At 44.7% G+C, this 17,971-nt stretch overlaps 1 protein-coding gene across 1 annotated transcript; it reads right to left on the reverse strand.

Annotated features, from left to right (window-relative positions):
* Positions 1-8,757: 8,757 nt before the first annotated feature.
* CHMP1B (charged multivesicular body protein 1B) lies at positions 8,758-15,106 on the reverse strand. Its single transcript, XM_062502744.1, has 8 exons — positions 15,002-15,106; positions 12,743-12,840; positions 11,887-12,033; positions 11,027-11,095; positions 10,765-10,872; positions 10,384-10,427; positions 10,013-10,085; positions 8,758-9,444 (listed from the first exon to the last, which is right to left on the reverse strand). The coding sequence occupies exons 1-8, from the start codon at positions 15,015-15,017 to the stop codon at positions 9,400-9,402; spliced, it is 600 nt and encodes a 199-aa protein (XP_062358728.1). The 5' UTR covers positions 15,018-15,106; the 3' UTR covers positions 8,758-9,399.
* Between the last annotated feature and the right edge of the window lie 2,865 nt (positions 15,107-17,971).

Here is a 17,971-nt window from a genome sequence, read left to right on the forward strand (position 1 = left end):
GGCAGCTCTGAGAGCAGGAGTAGAGCAAAGCCAGGAGAAGAGAAAGCACCGAAGCCTCTGGGCTGTTCTGCAGGGGCAGGAGCCTGTTGTTTATATATTAATTACATTTAAAAATAGGTTTGTGTTAAGTACACTGTAATTTATGAAGCATTTCACAGCACAGTGTCAGTGCGTGTTGGATTCCACCCTCTTTTTTATTTTACAGGTTAAAATGTCACATTTTTAAAGCAGTCATGGAACACTTGGAGTCAGGCTGGTGTTGCTCCACCCCATCTCTGCTCATCTCATTCTATAACTTGATGATATTACAGTCCAACATCTCCCATGTCTCCATTTCTGTGCAAGGTGAGAATTTTTTCTTAAAAAGTAATGAATTATACCATTTGTTAAAAAGTAAAATAAAATAAAATAAAATGCTCTCCATGCACTGACTCTGAAATCAATGCATAAAGTCAATGACTAATGAAGGCAAGGAAAGAAAAGCCTCACTGTGTCTTCCCTGGACTGCAGAACACCCTACAAAGTGGTACCCAAAGCAGCAGCCTGGAAAGGAGGATACCCCCACAGAAAAGAAAGATTTAAGTTGCCATGTCCCAGTGCAGCACCTCCAGGGGCCATTGGGCAGGTTTCACTTTGAGCATCATTGAAATTAACACTTTTTATTTTTTTATTTTGGTGAAAAAAAAAATCACATGTGGCCTAGTCGGGACTGAGTCTTTGCTTAAGTCAATAGTCCAATAAATCAGGTTTGCTCCAGATTTCCCAATGAGGAGGATTTAGTTGGTGATCCAGCAAAACAGGGTGAAGGGAGGGAGGGCTATCACAGTGTCTGCTGCTCCTCTCCTCCCCTCGAAACCCAAAAACCCCAGTGGAGACTTCTCTGCCTTCTCTAGTTTGTGCAAAGCCAGGAGCCGCTCACATGTCCGTGTATTTGCTCCTTCTCCCTCAGCCATGGTGTGTGTGCTCCCTTCTCCCCTCAGCCATGGTGTGTGTGTTTCCTGCTCCCCTCAGCCATGGTGTGTGTGTTCCCTTCTCCCTCAGCCATGGTGTGTGTGTTCCCTTCTCCCTCAGCCATGGTGTGTGTGCTCCCTTCTCCCCTCACCCATGGTGTGTGTGTTCCCTTCTCCCTCACCCATGGTGTGTGTGTTCCCTTCTCCCTCACCCATGGTGTGTGTGTTCCCTTCTCCCCTCACCCATGGTGTGTGTGCTCCCTTCTCCCCTCACCCATGGTGTGTGTGTTCCCTTCTCCCTCACCCATGGTGTGTGTGTTCCCTTCTCCCTCAGCCATGGTGTGTGTTCCCTTCCCCTCACCCATGGTGTGTGTGTTCCCTTCTCCCCTCACCCATGGTGTGTGTGCTCCCTTCTCCCCTCACCCATGGTGTGTGTGTTCCCTTCTCCCTCACCCATGGTGTGTGTGTTCCCTTCTCCCTCAGCCATGGTGTGTGTTCCCTTCTCCCTCACCCATGGTGTGTGTGTTCCCTTCTCCCTCAGCCATGGTGTGTGTGTTCCCTTCTCCCTCACCCATGGTGTGTGTGTTCCCTTCTCCCTCAGCCATGGTGTGTGTGTTCCCTTCTCCCTCAGCCATGGTGTGTGTGTTCCCTTCTCCCTCAGCCATGGTGTGTGTGTTCCCTTCTCCCTCAGCCATGGTGTGTGTGTTCCCTTCTCCCTCAGCCATGGTGTGTGTGCTCCCTTCTCCCCTCAGCCATGGTGTGTGTGCTCCCTTCTCCCCTCAGCCATGGTGTGTGTGTTCCCTTCTCCCTCAGCCATGGTGTGTGTGCTCCCTTCTCCCCTCAGCCATGGTGTGTGTGTTCCCTTCTCCCTCAGCCATGGTGTGTGTGTTCCCTTTTCCAGTCCATCCCAGCTGTCCCTCATTATATGCTCTGCCTGAGCCCCACGCAGGGTCGGGTTGTGCCAAGGCAATGGTCAGAGGAACCTCCAGCCTGCATTTTACCATCTCTTGATTATTCAGATTACGAACAACCTAAAGACTGATGGGGCTTCTCCGTGCCCACAGACAGGGCCTGATCACTGTAGCAAAAGAAAAAGGCCATTTCTAATTGCTCCTGGCTTTCCGCTATCCTGAATCTCCCAAAAATAATTAAGCGAGCAGATGGTGTTTGTGGAGCTGGTGCTTGGCCACAGACTCCTTGCTCTGCCACGTCCTGCTTTTAATATACTGCCCAGCATTAATCAAGCAGTTTAGAAGCATCCTGTATCAGTTGTGCAAAACAGGGCTTAAATGATTTACTGTCAGATTCTTTCAGCTCCTGTTAGGCTCCTGTTTTGCTTTCATGTGGGGAGCAGGGGTCAGCGGCGGCAGGAGATCCGTGCTTTCACTTGGCCAACATTTGCTGCTGTCATTCCGAGCCCGCTCCGGTCCCCGCCGAGCCACGGATGCGTTCATGCTCCCAGCCCTGGATGCTAATTGATTTTAGGGAGCCCATTCATCAGTTAAATTTAGTAGATCACCCACCAGGTTTGCTGTTCACTGTCAAAGGTAATTCAATTAAAACTCCACAAGTGTGACTAACCAGTGGATGGTAAATATGTTCACCAGCTGTGTTTGCTGGACCTTCTCCCTATTGTGTCTGTGCCTGGTGGAGGATGTGCCCGAGCCCTATACATTGGCTGATTAATGTATACAAAAAATCTGCAGCACTGCCAAAAAATTAAGTGCAAATGCCACTTTGGGATGTGAATGTCTGAACATAAGTGCTTCAGAGAAGAGAAATCAGGTGTGTTAAAGGCAGCAGTGCTACAGTGGTTGAATTAACTCAGGTCTTGGGATTTTTAAAATAACCTTCCAAGGAGTCCGATTTGGATATTTGCTTTTGAAAACAACTTCCAAAGAATCCAATTTGGATTTTAAAATCCACTGAGAGTTTGGTTTCTCCTCATTCACTCCCACTTTTCACTCAGCCATCAGTCAGAGTTGATATGAAACCATCCAGTATGGTTTTGTCCATCACCTAAGGTGTGTATAAACCAGGGAGATGTCGCAGGAGCCCATGGAAAGATGTTTCTATTAAACCCTGAGGTGGGGGAACCTCGCTGGACCCTCCTGCCTGACCAACTGGGCTTTGAGTCTCCTCCCTGCTGCCATCGGGCACTCAGATGTGGTTTGGTAGTAATTAAACGCATCGTTAACAATCCCATTGCACACCACGGGACAAAATGGTGCGTCTGCTTAATAGATTAAAGGAAAACATTCTCTGAAAAGCACAGGTAAACAAGACACTCATCCCTCAACCTTTCACCCTAGAAGACCAAGGTTCACATCCCACTGGAGCACAAATAAATAGGGACTGGACTCCCCTGGCTCACTGCTGGGGAGTTTATAGTCATGGTGAGACTATTTTGGAGCACAACGGAGTTGGTGGGGATGGGAGAGGATGAATGGGATGTGGGCTTGGAGCAGAGGAATTCCTTAAATCCCTGCCCATCCAAATAGCAGCAAGGATTTACTTACAGCCAATACAGTACTTAGAGTGGCTGCCTAAAATTCTTCTTAAAAAATAAATTAGGCGGCAATGAGGAGTTTCCACTGCACAGATCCCGTTCCAGCAGCCCCTTCTGCAAGAGCAGAAGCCCACACAATACTGAGATTTCCTGATTTCCCTGTAGCTGTAGGAAATAAATGAGCTGGAGAGACTCCTCAAACCACCGGCCTTCCTGCACATTTCTGCAGTGCAGGAGGAGGAAATCCTGTGTGGTAAAGAGTATCCTGAGAAAACAGCCAGATTTCCCAAACATCCCATAAACCTTAATGAAGATTTTGGGAATATCTGGTTTATCTATTACTCTAACCACAGGCTAAAAAAAAAAAAAAAAACCAAAAAAAACCCAACAAACCTGTAAAACTTCAGCAAAAGCATTAAATTTAGAAGAGAACCTGGGATATTCCATATTTGCTGCTTTAAACTCACCACACACCAGACAACTCAGGGTTTGGTGAGTATTAATTTTTGGATTTCTAAAATATTTGGATGAAAAAACAGTGCTATAGTTAAATGCAATAATTGCCACTAATAAATTATTGCTTCTATTCTGTTTACACATAAAACTACAACAAAAGGTTATAATTTTACATTTTACATGGAACTATGAAGATTTTAAGCAGTGGTCAAATACAGCGAGGTAACTGGATGAGGAATGGCTTTGATATACAGCTGCTGCCAGGAATTCTCTTTTTGTTGGTGCTGTTGAATCTCTCCCTTCTTCTGGCATTAATAAATAAAGGCACCTGCTCTACAAATCAGCAGAAATCTGGAAAATCATTATCACTCAAACACGGAAACGATGCCCATCACGACAGAACAAATGGGGAATGGAGCCTACAAGGGACTTTAAAAAAAGGCTCTATTTGTCAAATTACCAGAGGAAAAGTTGATCTTACTGTTATGGACTTTATCCACTTCCAGGTCACATCAATTAGTCACAGCAGGCTTGTGGAGACTGGAACTAATTTACAACACTCTGAACAGGCCCGCCAGCTTCTCCGATGGATTTCCAGGCAAATACTGGGACTTCAGATGGAACCTGGAACTGCAAAACCACTGGCAACAGAAATCCAGCTTAGTGGTCCCAGTAATGACCCATTTTGCAGCATGAGAAACAAAGCCCTGATTGTGATAAGAATAAAGGAAATATCTCCTGTAGAGATTCCAGGGGTATGTTTATCTAATCTTTGAAAAGAAAAAGCAGTCATAAAAGATTTAGTAAAAAATACTGAGCGTCTTTAAAGGAAGTTTTCAAATGTTTTCCTATCTCTGACAGCTCATTTTGACAGAAATTGATTGTGATAAAGAATTATAAATCAGATAGCAGGAAAATTAAATTAAGCAGATTATTATCTTGTCAGATACACACATTATGTCATGTTCATTGCTTTAGACTTTTGCAAAAAGATTGTTTCACTCAGGTTTAATAAATTTAGAATATCCTAAGCAACACACACTGGCATGACTGTAAAACACTTTGGTTTTAGACATTTTTATTTAGATTATTTTGATATTTTATTATTTATATAGAATAATAAAACAAAATATAAATAATTAGCACATTCATATAATTCTCTAGATTATCTGGATTATTAAATATTCATATTCAGATTAGAAATATGCAGTACCAAATATTTAATTCTCTGAGATCCCCTGTATTTAGGTAAGGGCTGAGAGCAGCCTCTGTGCTGAGTCTGGGTCTGGCAGCTCCTGCACCACCGGCACCATTGGAAGACCCTGGAAAGCTTTCCCAAAACCTGCATCCTGCAGCTCCTTTGATTTTCCCTTTTGAACCATGTCGTGCAGCTGATCCAGGCTGAGTTCCTTAATGAAGAGCAGCGAAGGGAAGCAGGAGCCTGGGAGACGCTCGCAGTGCATCTTCTCCCGGTGAAGGTGGCTCCAGTGGCACGTGAAATTAGTTACAGATTGTGCACGTGGGGCCTTTCCCTCGCCGAACCGTAATGAAGGGAGCTGCTTCCGAAACAAGCAAGGCCACTGACCCTCCCCGGGCTTCCACTGGAAAAACACTGCTTGAAACAAGAACGCTGGGAGCCAAGTGCTGTCCTGAGCTCAAAGCAGCCCGAGCAAGAACTGCAGAGAGAGTCCTAAATTAAAGTCAATCTTTTTTCATCAAACCAAAGCTCTGATTAAAAAAAATAAAATTTACCACTAAAATCCATCAGTGAATACTGAGTGTTTCCTTATGTATAAAACAGAAGAATTATCACAGGTCAAAAGCAGAACAACAGCTAAAAACCCTCAAGAGTTAACTAAAAGTGAAATTTAAACCCAAGTTTTAAGCACAAGGTTATTCGCTGTCACACTCCTAACAGATCTCAGAGACCTCAATTACCCCGAGAGGCAGCAAGTTTTGAGTACTTAGTGCAGGCTGACCCCATTCAGCTGGCAGCCCTGTGGCTGTGCTGCCGAGCTGCCTTTGGGATCAAAGCCCCGGCACAGGCGCGTCCTGCAGCGAGCGGACACTGCCCCAACAAAGGTTCCACGGGAGAGACCCCCCTGAAGCAACCGGCTTTCCTCGGACTACTCCGACCACTCCTTTCTGTAGGGATCCATGAAAACAAAGCCTGAGGTGCCCTCTGCTGGTTCTTGAATGACTGAAATGTTAAAATTGAAGGTTTTTAGCCAATCCCAAACTCAAACCCACGCCACCTCTTTACCAGTTTTCCAAGGTTTCCTTGTTCCGTGTGTAAGGACAGAAAACCCCGAGACTAAACATTTTTTAAAACCCCATAAAATTAGAGTTTATGTTTTTATACTTAATATTAATTACTCCCCAATTGCCCCAAATCTCTCTCAGTAGTACCCACTTTATTTTCTTCTTGTTTTCTCTCCATAAAGATCGAATTTTCTGGATGTCTTCTCATAGGAAAGATATCCCATCTGCTTGTCCATCCATGTACAGAGACCTGTAGCAGCCACACAAGCTGGACACACAACCAGAATTAGTTGTCTGTACAATTTTATTTACCACCTGCAGTTACATTTACAAACTGTCCCATACAAGTAAAGCAGTTTTCAAAGTGAACTCAACCAGAGCTACAAAAATTATTCTCTTCTCTGTACACAGCTTCAGAATTTATGTCTATACACAACTGCTGATTATGTTTAACAAAAATTCACTATTTTTTGGCTCTGAGGATCTCCACAAAGGCAACTTGATAAGTTTTATCCCATTGCAATCATGACAACAAAGTTCTGGTTCTAGTTTTGCTTCCCTCTCCTTTCATCGGAAGCTCTGCATGGCTTTGTTTTGGAACTCTAATGAAGACAAAGCTACCACAAACCAACAGTTTTAATAACAGAGAATAAAAATGCCAAGCAAAACATCCAGCAACATTTCAAGCAATGTTTCACTTTAGATGTGCCTGCCCATCAGCAGAAATACTGAAATTTTAGCTGGCAATAAGGTTCCACAAAAGCACAAACAAGTGATTTAACATGAAATCAACTTTACAAACAACCAACTTACAGAGACAAAACAAGGTCAGAGTGAGGAGCCAGAGCTGCTCAGGGAAATGTTTTGAGGAGCCTGGAGGGAGGAAGGATGAAACTCAAATATTGCTTTAAGAGTATCTTTCAGCTTTAAGCATTTCCAAATGTCATGAGAAAAATGTATATATTTAAAATATAACTTCAACCTTCCTGGATGCAGCTCCTAGTCACGAGTGAAAGCATTTCCCCAGGAGAGGGCAGGAGTTCTGTACACAGGAGCTGCCAGCCCCAAACCCTGGCATGGCTGAAATACACAGCAGCTCCAGGGATGAAGTCAACAGGGCAAAAAATCCCTGTCTCAAACGCCTATTTCTTCCTAAGGCTCTTTGCATCACAGTCCCCCACACATAACTTTAATTATGTCAGCTAAACCTTCATATTTGTTAACTCCTTTCAAGAGACAACACTGGAAATCTACACTGGTCCTGGAGTTCACCAGCCTGGGATAAGATCAAAACTCCACAACAATCAATAAAATCATGAAGCTTATTTAACCTTTCTGTTGCATCAGTCTCAGTCCCAGCCTATTTTTAAATCCCTCCAAGGCTCACAGCAAGGCAACAGACTGGGAAAAATCAACCATGTGGGAGCTCAGAATTGCTGTTTGACCCTCAACTAATTCCAGAATGGCCCAAACCAGTCTAACAGCAGCATAGTTTTTACCATTAAAAGAAGCCAGACACAGTAGCTGCAGCTGTCTGCTATCAGCCCTGAATCCTCAGGATTTCATGGACAGCTCCACGTAAACTCTGGTGTGGAGTGATTCCACAGCAGGAAGCTTCCAGCACTGTCATGGTATGAAGTAACTGAATATTAAAAAGCTGAAGGAAGTCCAGCAAGGCAAAGGCACACACACAGTCACCCCAGCTAGTAACTGGGTTGCATAGATACACCATGACCTTGGTTACAAAGTTCAGAAGCAGCCAGGGAAGAAAATGCAGGAAAAAGTCCCTTGCTAGGATGTTTTATTACTCATTTGAAGGGAACGAAGCCAGACTACAGCTGTCAGTACATGGTTTTTAAACACCTTCTAACTTCTCCTGTTTACAGGAGGAACAATCAAAGTGTTTACATTTATTTTTAAACCCATTTTCTTTCTAACAAGTGAAAAGATCACATTTTAAACAGTTTTAGTTCAGATGCCAGTATGAGAGAGAATCCCACAACATTTCAGGTTGTTTTGTCTATCTTATTTGCCTTACTTGATTTTTACAGTAATCTTGATTATTTCAGTACATAACATGCTGCTCAACCCTCATCAGTTGGGTAACACATTCAAAATAATGTCTGAAACTGCTCTGAAATGTTTCATTGTTTTGACACTTTCTCTGAAAAAATCCTGCTTGAATAAAAAAGTGATTTTTTTTTTCTTAAACAATTCCCTAACACTGGAAAACCCAAAGGGCCCTGAGCATCAGGCAATTAAGAACCAATTCCAAGCCTGATGTTCCACACCTTCCCTCACTCCTACAAAGACAAAACATAAAAACAAGTCCAAAAAAGTCAGGAAGAGAATTTGAATGTCACTGTTTATCACAACACATCACAAATGGTCTCAGCTACAAATTTCTACAACCATTTCTTACTTTAAAACTGCAACAAGAGTTTGAAGCTATGGAGAGCAGCCAGAGTCTCTTACTATGCAGAAATATAAAAGGATTGCTAAAACTAGCTCCTCCATACAACCAGAATATAACAAACAATGGGATTGTATCTGCAGAGAGCAACAGACCTGACAAAAGAGTCCAAAAATATATTTTATTCCTCCTGTGCTAAAGTGATGCCACCATATAAGTCCCCAGTTATATGAAATCAGCTTTTGGTAACTCATTTTTGAACTGAACTGCTAATTTCAGCACATTTATCACAACTTTTAAAAACTAAAAAACTCGAAGTCCACTTATTTGTTTCAACAAGTGCATTTTTCAAGAGGTCCACGCTGTCCATCCCTGCGTGTTCCAGGAGTTTGGCTCTGTAAGAAAATTACCTACAACAACCATGTGAACTGATACATCAGCTCTCCAACCATAAAAAGTCCTCATAATTTTAAAAAACATCACTTCATAATTTAAAATACATCTCACTGACACTCTGCTTGGAACTACAATGCACCACCATTAGTAGCTGACTTAGAACATCAACTTGAATTTGTGAAAAAAGCTTGCAAAATTAGATCGACTTCAAAATGTAGAGAAAAGGATATTAGAGCTGGTATTTTTGGGTCACTTAATGTATTTCAGAAAGAGTAGCAAGCTGGGAGTGAAGTACCCTATATTACAAATATTCAAACACCTAAGCTGGACTGTTTTACGCCTTGAGTGCAGTGCAGGGTTAGTTCCAGACAGGGAATTTGGAAGCAGGTCCAAAGAACTGCAGCTCTGCTCAGTTAGACTTGATCACGTAGGCGGGCCAGTCTCTGTGACAGCTCATCCTGCACAGTTGGGAAACAAAAAGGGAAAACCAAGCATCAGCAACAGGAAAAGCAACTTTTGCCATCTCATGTCCAGCTGATGAGAAATTATCTCATGGCTTAACAAGATTTGCTTCAGACTTTAAGCATGGTCATGAGGGAGGAGTTTCAGAACACAAAATCAAGGAGAGAATTTTTGCAAAGAATGTGGAATATTTGACAGGACAAGGGGGCTGAAATCCTTCCCTGTGAGGCTGGGGAAGCTCTGACACAGGTTCCCAGGGAAGCTGTGGCTGCCCCATCCCTGGGAATGTCCAAGGCCAGGCTGGACAGGGCTTGGAGCAGCCTGGGCTAGTGGAAGGTGTCCCTGCCCATGGTAGGGGTGGCACTGGATGAGTTTTAAGGTTCCTTCCCTTTAACATTCAACAAATGCATTGTTAAAATTACTTTGATAGCAAGACTTTTAACCACACAGTTTCCTTGGGACAGCTGAAACAGAAATTAGCATTTTGTTTTGACTGAGTGAAACATTAATTCTCACATCCCATTTCTCCAGGAAAAATTGACCTCACTGAAATCCAACATTTACCTGCTCTGCTGAGGCCACACTTGTAGCAACAGAACCTGTCTGTCCTTGAGGTAGTTCCATGTTCAGATCAAGGCTAAGAGGAGAAAACAGAGCAAACACCAAGTCAGGCACAGGTGGATCGAGGGGGAAGCACAGTAACTGACAGCAGAGGAATGAGACAGCACCCCCAAACACTCCAGAGTTACACAAGCTGGTGAGTAATTCTGACTCACTACCAGGACAAGTCAGACATGTCCAGAGGTAAAAGGAAAATTGTGGGTTTTCTCTGCTTCCAAGAGACAGACTTATTAAACAGTGGTATTTGACCTTAGATATAATCAGGAAAGGGTGTGGGAGCCAAGACTTATTCAAGAAATAGAAATTTCACCTACCCTGCTTCATCTGCCATTTCCTGCAGGAGCATGTCCACTTGGTTCTAAAGGAAAACAAAACAGATTGTTGTATTTGGAGTTTCTGACAACCTCTGGTTAGATTTTCAGAGAACAGGAATTATTTTAACAAAGCTGATTTGAAGACAAATGGCCTTGACAGAATAGTTTTCTGCTTAACCACTAGAAGGTATGAACTCAAAAATAAGGAGCAGAGATGCTCAGCAGTTAAAATGACATTAATTGAACTTTGAATTCCACAGAATTCAACTTATCTGTACAAAAAACCCCAAACATATACCTGAGTGTTTCAAGTGCTGTTAATGAACAGTTTAGACACATAATTTAAGATCACCTTGCTAAAATAGATTTTATTATTCTTACCTGTGGCGTCGTTAATGTTGTAGTGTTGCTCATTGTGTCTTCCATCTGTTGTGTCTGAACATCCAGTGTCTCAAACTGATGCTCAAATTTGTCCATTAGTGCAGATATCTATGAAAAATATTAATCAAATCACTTATCTTCAGGTAACAGAAAAAATGCATCTCAACTGGAAAACTCTTGATTGAATTTCCGTTTTGAAAACTAGTGCCTGTTGTCCCTTCTGCTTTTGATGTCAGCTCCAAGAAAACAGAGCTCTAGTTACCTTTTCCAAGTTCATGCTCTTCAAGGTGGCATCCATAGACTTCACCACCCCTGCCATCGACTTCGTTACCTGAAACAAGGGGAAGGAAATTATTACAATGAAAAAATGAACAGTTTAGGAACAAAGCCTTCCCTATGAGGGTGGTAAAACCCTGGCACAGGTTGTCTAGAGAACCTGTGGCTGCCCCTGAGTCCCTGGAAGCGTCCAAGGCCAGGCTGGATGGGGTTTGGAACAACCTGAGATAGTGGAAGGTGTCCCTGCCCATGGCAGGGGGTAGCACTGGATGGGCTGTAAGGACCCCTCCAACCCAAATTATTGTGGGATTCTGTTATTTCTTACCCACCTCTCATCTCTGTCCACAGAGCTTTGACAGTATCAAATAGGAGGGAACATTCTATTGCCATCTGGAATGTCATTTTAAATAGGTCCTACTATTCCCAGCTCTAGAAATTAACTCAGCCACTTGAAATACACATTCTGAGGCAAAATTCACTAAAAATGAGCTTTATATGGCATTCACTTCTGTAGACTTGAGAGCTGTCACTGTTAAGGGATACATTTGGTCCACAATAAACCTTCAAGGTGAAGAGCAGTAAATTGGTTTACCTCAAACAACTATCTGAGCTAAAAAACATCTCTGGAATCACAACTCCCACCTCACGGCTTTATTTACAAGGGGAGAAGCATCTTTGTGAAATAACCCAAAGAGCAACTGCCAGAGGAGTTCCAGCACCCAATTTACACTCGGCTACCTCTAAAACCAAGAGTGGTAGCTCCCAGCTCATTCCAGTCGGGATGAAGGCACTCGAGAGAAGATGAGAGGTCTCCTCCTTGCCCCTGCAGGATGGGGAGGGCCTCACCTTGCCCATGGTGACAGCAGTCTGGACTCTGGCTGCCACGGCGTCCACGCGGGCGCTCATGCGCAGGAAGTTGATGGCCTGGTTCTTCTGGCGGATGGCGTTCTCCGCGTGGATCCGCGCCACTTCCATGTTCCCCTTCTGAATGGCCTTGGCAAGGAGGGAGAGACAAAAGGAAAAGTTTTCACCCATCCCCGCCCTTGTACACAGGATTCCTGTGTTATGGCTTTGAAAGCAGTAAATAATTACCCGCTCTATCTTTTTCTATTAAAAAAGAAAACAAATTGCTCCTTCCTCCCACAACAGATCCCAAACATTTCCAAGATGAGAACTCCTAACTTCTTTCCAAGGAAGCCATCTGGAATGCACTTCAAATAGGAAGTTCTGAAGAGCTACAGAAACTTAATTTCTGTTCCTGAAAACATTTTCAGTCTCAAGACACAAACACAGGCACAGGTGCTACAGCTGGATCCTATGGGCAAAAATACATCAAATCAACCCAATCTCCCTCTTCACTACTTCAAGGACTCAAAAGCTGTTTTGAAGTTCCTCTCCAGAAGCCCTTTTAATACAAGCTGATAAAGGTGAAGTGGTTTTAACGCTGAGAACAACAGTCTCTACCAAAGCACATACAAGACAATCCTCTAGGAAAGTAAATGCCACAAACAATCCACGAGGGTGCACAAGGATTTATCTTCATGTTTATTAATAAGCACAGGAATATTTATAGTCACATATTTTCAATCACAAACATTGACCGCATGATTATTAGCATGCACACCAGGGAAATGACAAAACACCAGATGTCCTCCTGCACTCATAGGCAAGCAACAGATCTAAAAGCTTGGTTTGGACTTACCTTCTTAATTTTAGCTTTCTCAGCCTTTTCTTCTTTGTCGCATTTTTTGGAGTTCCTGTTGAGCTCCTTGGCAGCAAACTTCAAATTAAACAGGTGTTCTGCAGTGCAAGTTAAGGGACCAAATCTATTTCAGAGTGATAAATCCAAGCACCAAACACCTTCCAAGAGGAACTGAGAGTGGTTCTCTGCCGGTTACTTTCACTCCCAGACACAAAGCCTGTGACTCTCAGTGAAATGATGTGGTTTCCTGACGTGCCTGGAAATCCCCTCATCCAAAAAAAAAGCCCAAAGCCACTGAGGAACACAACAAATGAACAGTGTAACAGCAAACCAGCTCAACTGGCCACGGCCAGCTACAGCCCAGCAGGATCTTGGATTTAAATTGCTCATCCAGCTCCTTCCCAGCCCTGGGTCATGTGAGTGATCCCGGGCTCCCCGACAGCTCCATCTGACTTTTGTCAGACGTACAGAGTACTTCAGTCAGAAAGAGAAACTTTAAAAACAAAAGTTCAACTGCTTAAAATAAAAGCTCCAAGAAAACAAGACAAACCTTTAGAGTGATTTGAATGGCTGCACTAAACTATTGCTGACAGAGAACAGAATGTGTACTGCAAAAATAACAATAAAAAACATTCTCTAAAAGTACTGTTGAAGAAAGCTTCCAAATAATATCAGTCTTTGTCAAACAATATATAAGTAAAAGGCTTTTTAGGTTTCTTTCCTGCCACCTGTGAACTCCCAAGAGGAAGATGCAGCAGGTACTAAGATGATTAACAATTAAGTGGAAGCACAAAGCTAAACATTACGAGTACTTGAGGTTTCTTCAATATTTCAAGTATATAAATTATTCCAGAGCTGTTTTCTGCTTTAAAGTTGAGCCATTCCTCTCACTCTGACAGCAACCTGGAGACATTAGGGATGTTTTTGATATCCTGTAAACATCACAGGCAGGCTAGAAACAAGTAACATGCGTGACTTTGCACTTAGGATATCTATTAATGTAGATACCAGTAACAGAGCAGTTTACTTGGAAATAACTCCCTCAGTTACTCAGCTAGGGAATTTACCTGACATTAAACCAGCTCACCAATCCCTGAGGAGTACATTCCTGCTCCTCCCTTCATGCCACAACCCAAGTGGAACCCAGCTTCCACCTATTTGTGACTCACAGTCAGCTGCTCCAACAATCCTGTCAGTCCCTACCAGAACAACCGGCAATGGTGGCACTGCCTGCACATTCCAACCACACTGAGACCTCTGGAATCTCTAAGAGCTTTCTGCCCCTGTGCCTTAAGATGGTTTTATACATCAAGAAAGTTGCAGTTAGTCCACACAGGGCTCTTGTGTATAAATTCTTTCCAAGAGCAGGAAGCACAGCTGATGTGGTGGCTGTTTGGGGGACAGCCCTGCTGACATCACTCCAGTCTATACACAGGAACACTGTCGCTGCTGCACAATTTGTACTATTTTTAGCAGAAATTGTGATTTCTGCCTCAGGAACTGGGCTGTCCCTCCATCCACCACAGCCCTGCCTCCTTCTCCTCACTCCCAGCCCAGGCTGCCTGATCACACCTTGGGAAGAGACACCAAAACTTCCCACTCACTTCCTTGTCCCTTCAGGGCAGTGAAACCACAGAATCACAGAATAAGTGAGGTTAGAAGGGACCTCTGGAGATCACCCAGTCCAACTCCTCCGCCCTGGCAGGGTCACCTGGAACAGGTAACTCAGGAACGTGTCCAGGTGGGTTTGGGATTTCCCCAGAGAGGGAGAAACCATCCACAGCCCCCACGGCAGCTGTTCCAGTCCTCTGCCCCCTCCACGGAAAGTTCTTCCTCGTGCTGAGGTGGAACTCCTCGATTTTTAGCTTATACGGTCACTGCTTCTCATCCTAGTGCTGGGCACCACTGAGCAGGGCCTGGCACCATCCTCTGACACCCCCTGGAGATACTGGTATGGAACAAGAGATCTCTTCTCTGTTCTCTCATCTTTAGAAGAGAATTCCGAGGTTGAGCGATCTCAGCCCTTGCCGGTGTCACACCCAGCCCTCTCCCTGCCCCTGCTGTTGCCCCCGCGACCATCGCCATGAAGGGGGATTCGGATTCACCTCCTCCTTCCCCCGCGCTCCGGGGGCTCCTCCCGGCGGGGAGGCCTCACTCACTCACTCACCACCACCGCCGCCACCACCACCTCCCCCGGCCCGGCCCGGCCCGGCCCGGCCCGGCCCGGCCCGGCCCCGGCGGCTCCCGGCCCGAGGATACTCTCCATGTTGGACATGCTGGCGGCCCCGGGGGGAGCGGCGCGGCTCCGGACCGGGCTGGGGCAGCGCTGGGCCCGGGGCGGCTGCGGCGGCTCCGGCGGCTCCGGGTTCCGGCCCCGTGACGAGCCGGGGCGGGGCCGCGCCTGCGGCTTTGGGCTGTCCAAAATCCTTCAGCTCATGCTGGGCCTGCCGTGCTATGGCCGGGGACACGGGCAGAGGTTGGGGTGCTCTTGATCCCGGCCAGCTTGGCTTTTGGACCCTTCCCGGGATGGGGGAGCCACAGGTTCTCTGCGAAATCTATTCCAGGGCCTCACCATCCTCACAGGGAAGAATTTTCTCCTAATATCTTAATCACAGAACGTCCTGAGCTGGAAGGGACACACAGGACCATCAGTCCAGCTCCTGGCCCTGCACAGACACCCCAGCAGTCCCACCCTGTGCATCCCTGGCAGTGTTGTCCAAACCCTCCTGGAGCTCTGGCAGCCTTGAGGCCGTGCCCATTCCCTGGGAGCCTGGGCAGGGACCGACACCCTCTGGGGGAAGAGCCCATTCCTCAAATCCAGCCTGACCCTGGAGCAGGATCCTGTCCCTGTCACCACAGAGAGCAGTGCCTGCCCCTCTGCTTTCCCTTACCAGGGAGCTGTAACTGTGCTGTTTCCCCTCAGTCTCCTCCAGCTGAACACACCAAGTGTCCTCAGCTGCTCCTCAAGGCACTTCACCATCTTCATGTCCCTGCCTTTGGATATCTCTCCTTCAGTTTGATTCCATCCCCCAGCTGTCCTGACTCTCCAAGCCCTTGTAAATAAACACTGTTCTCTTTATCCTTCTCATCAGCTCCTTCAGGTACTGAATGCCACAATTAAGTCACCCCAAAGCTTCTCCACAGTGGACACCCCCAGCTCTCCCAGTTTTTCTCCAGAGCAGAGCTGCCCCATCCCCTCTAATCAATTGTTGTCTCCTCTGGACTGGCTCCAGCAGCTCCACATCCTTCTGGGTCCCATGGCTGGAGGCAGCTCTGCAGGGCAGAATCCTCTCCCTCTCCTGCTGCCTACACTGCGGATGAGCCCAGGGCTTGGGGGGTTGTGGGCTGGAGCATGTCCAGCGTCTCCCCCACCAGGATCTATATTTAACAAGATTTTCTGCTGAGGTATCTCAGACAAAACCTGCCAGAGGAGTGATGCATCTGAGCTGGCAGTTCTTCACAGGTGAAATGCTTGTAGGAGTTGTGGATATGGTAATAACGCTCATGGCAAATGAACTGCAAAGAGTGTGGCAGAAGACACTTGAGCAAAGCCAGTAACTATTGCTGCTGGTGTCTCAGGAGTCTGAATTTATAAAGATCACTGAGTCCTGGCTGTGAAAGCTTTGAAACTGAACTGGTGACACCACAGCAGTGACAGACTCCATGTGTTTACGTAATAGGAGAGGTCTGCAGGAAGGACCTTTTTATCCAGGAGATGGGAAAAGATGAGATTTTCTGGATCTGATAATTCTCAGTATCACCAGCTCACAGAAGTGTTATTATCTATGGTTTTAAGTCTATTCTTGGGAGGGCTGTAGGAGAGATTTAACATATTTAATAGTTCTCTGTTTAAAACAGTCTGTTCCTGCTTGGACAACCATCCTGTGTTCAGCTTCCTGGAAGCTTGCACAATAATTCTCATGAGTAATAGTTCTTTAAATTAATAAGGTTTTCCAGGGTCAGAAGCAGACACTAGATCATTGAATATCCACCTCTTTTTTTCTCTAATATTCCTGGAACTTTCTCATTAGGACACAATTTGGAGGTGGCGGTGATATTAGATAGGAAGTATTAAAGTGATCATCTATTCTGAAAAAAATGATTCATTTCAGTGCTGTCAAAGAGAAGTGAACCTGACCTAATTACCCACAACAATGTTAGAGAACAAAGCAGCAAAACCTGTTCAGAAACAGGAGCATGTAATGTTCTACCCCAATTAAACCTGGAGAAGCATCAATCAGTGTCACACAGGTGATACAGGAGGGAGCACACTGGGCTGCAGCTTCCTCAGAGCGGCTCAGGACATTAGCTCACAAATTCCAAATGAAATCTCTCTTTCCTTTTGACTGCTGAGGAAATATCCTGGTGATATACCTGAAAAAGCAGCCCGAGTTAAAAAAGAAATACATTTTATTGTTTTGGGGTTTTTTTCCTGACAATCATCACTGAATTTTCATCAATAAAATACTCTAGATTTGGAAGAAACACATTACCAAGCAATTATCTTCAGCAACCTGAATTAAATATGTTACCTACTGTGCGTGCAGGTGTAGAGACATACCAAGATGTTGGCATGGATTGCAATAAAACCTGTGTAATTTAATAATTTAGAAATCTTTTCATTACAATAACATTCTGGAGGTGTAGGAGAGTCCCTCCTGAGGTGCGCTTTGGTTGCAGAGTGAGGCTTTGCTCACAGGAGCTCAGTGCCTAGACCCTCCAGCCTCTCTCACCTAGGAGAAAAAGAATAACTTTGACATTGGAGTTCTTTGACATCTGAGTCATCAGTGGTTAGAAGGGAATAAAGCTGTTGATTAATCTCTGAACTCTTGGTAGAGACCTTCTGCGTCTAAAATGAGGAGAAGTTTGCCGTATCCCAGGTTTTGAAAGGTGCACTTGGAGGCTTTTTCCAGCCAATAAAATTGTAAATAAATTGGTTTACCTTCAAACAATCATGGTTGTGTCCAGTACTGCTCATTAGACTGAAATCACCTTGCACAGACACGATTTCTGAACAGTTCCCTCCTCCATTTTTCATTTCAATTCTTGATAAATCCATTTTAGAGCCCCAGCCATTTTGCACTGAGGTAGCAACTCTCAACTCTCAAATCTCTTCCAAAAGCAGCAATTTCAAGTCTACCTCCTGCCTCCTCCCCTCCTACACATCCTCCGTCTCATCTTGGATGCAGCAAATATTTATTTTTCCTTAAATTTTATTGAGTTGTGAAT

Source organism: Cinclus cinclus, chromosome 15, assembly GCF_963662255.1.
Source record: "Cinclus cinclus chromosome 15, bCinCin1.1, whole genome shotgun sequence".
Taxonomy (NCBI): Eukaryota; Metazoa; Chordata; class Aves; order Passeriformes; family Cinclidae; genus Cinclus; species Cinclus cinclus.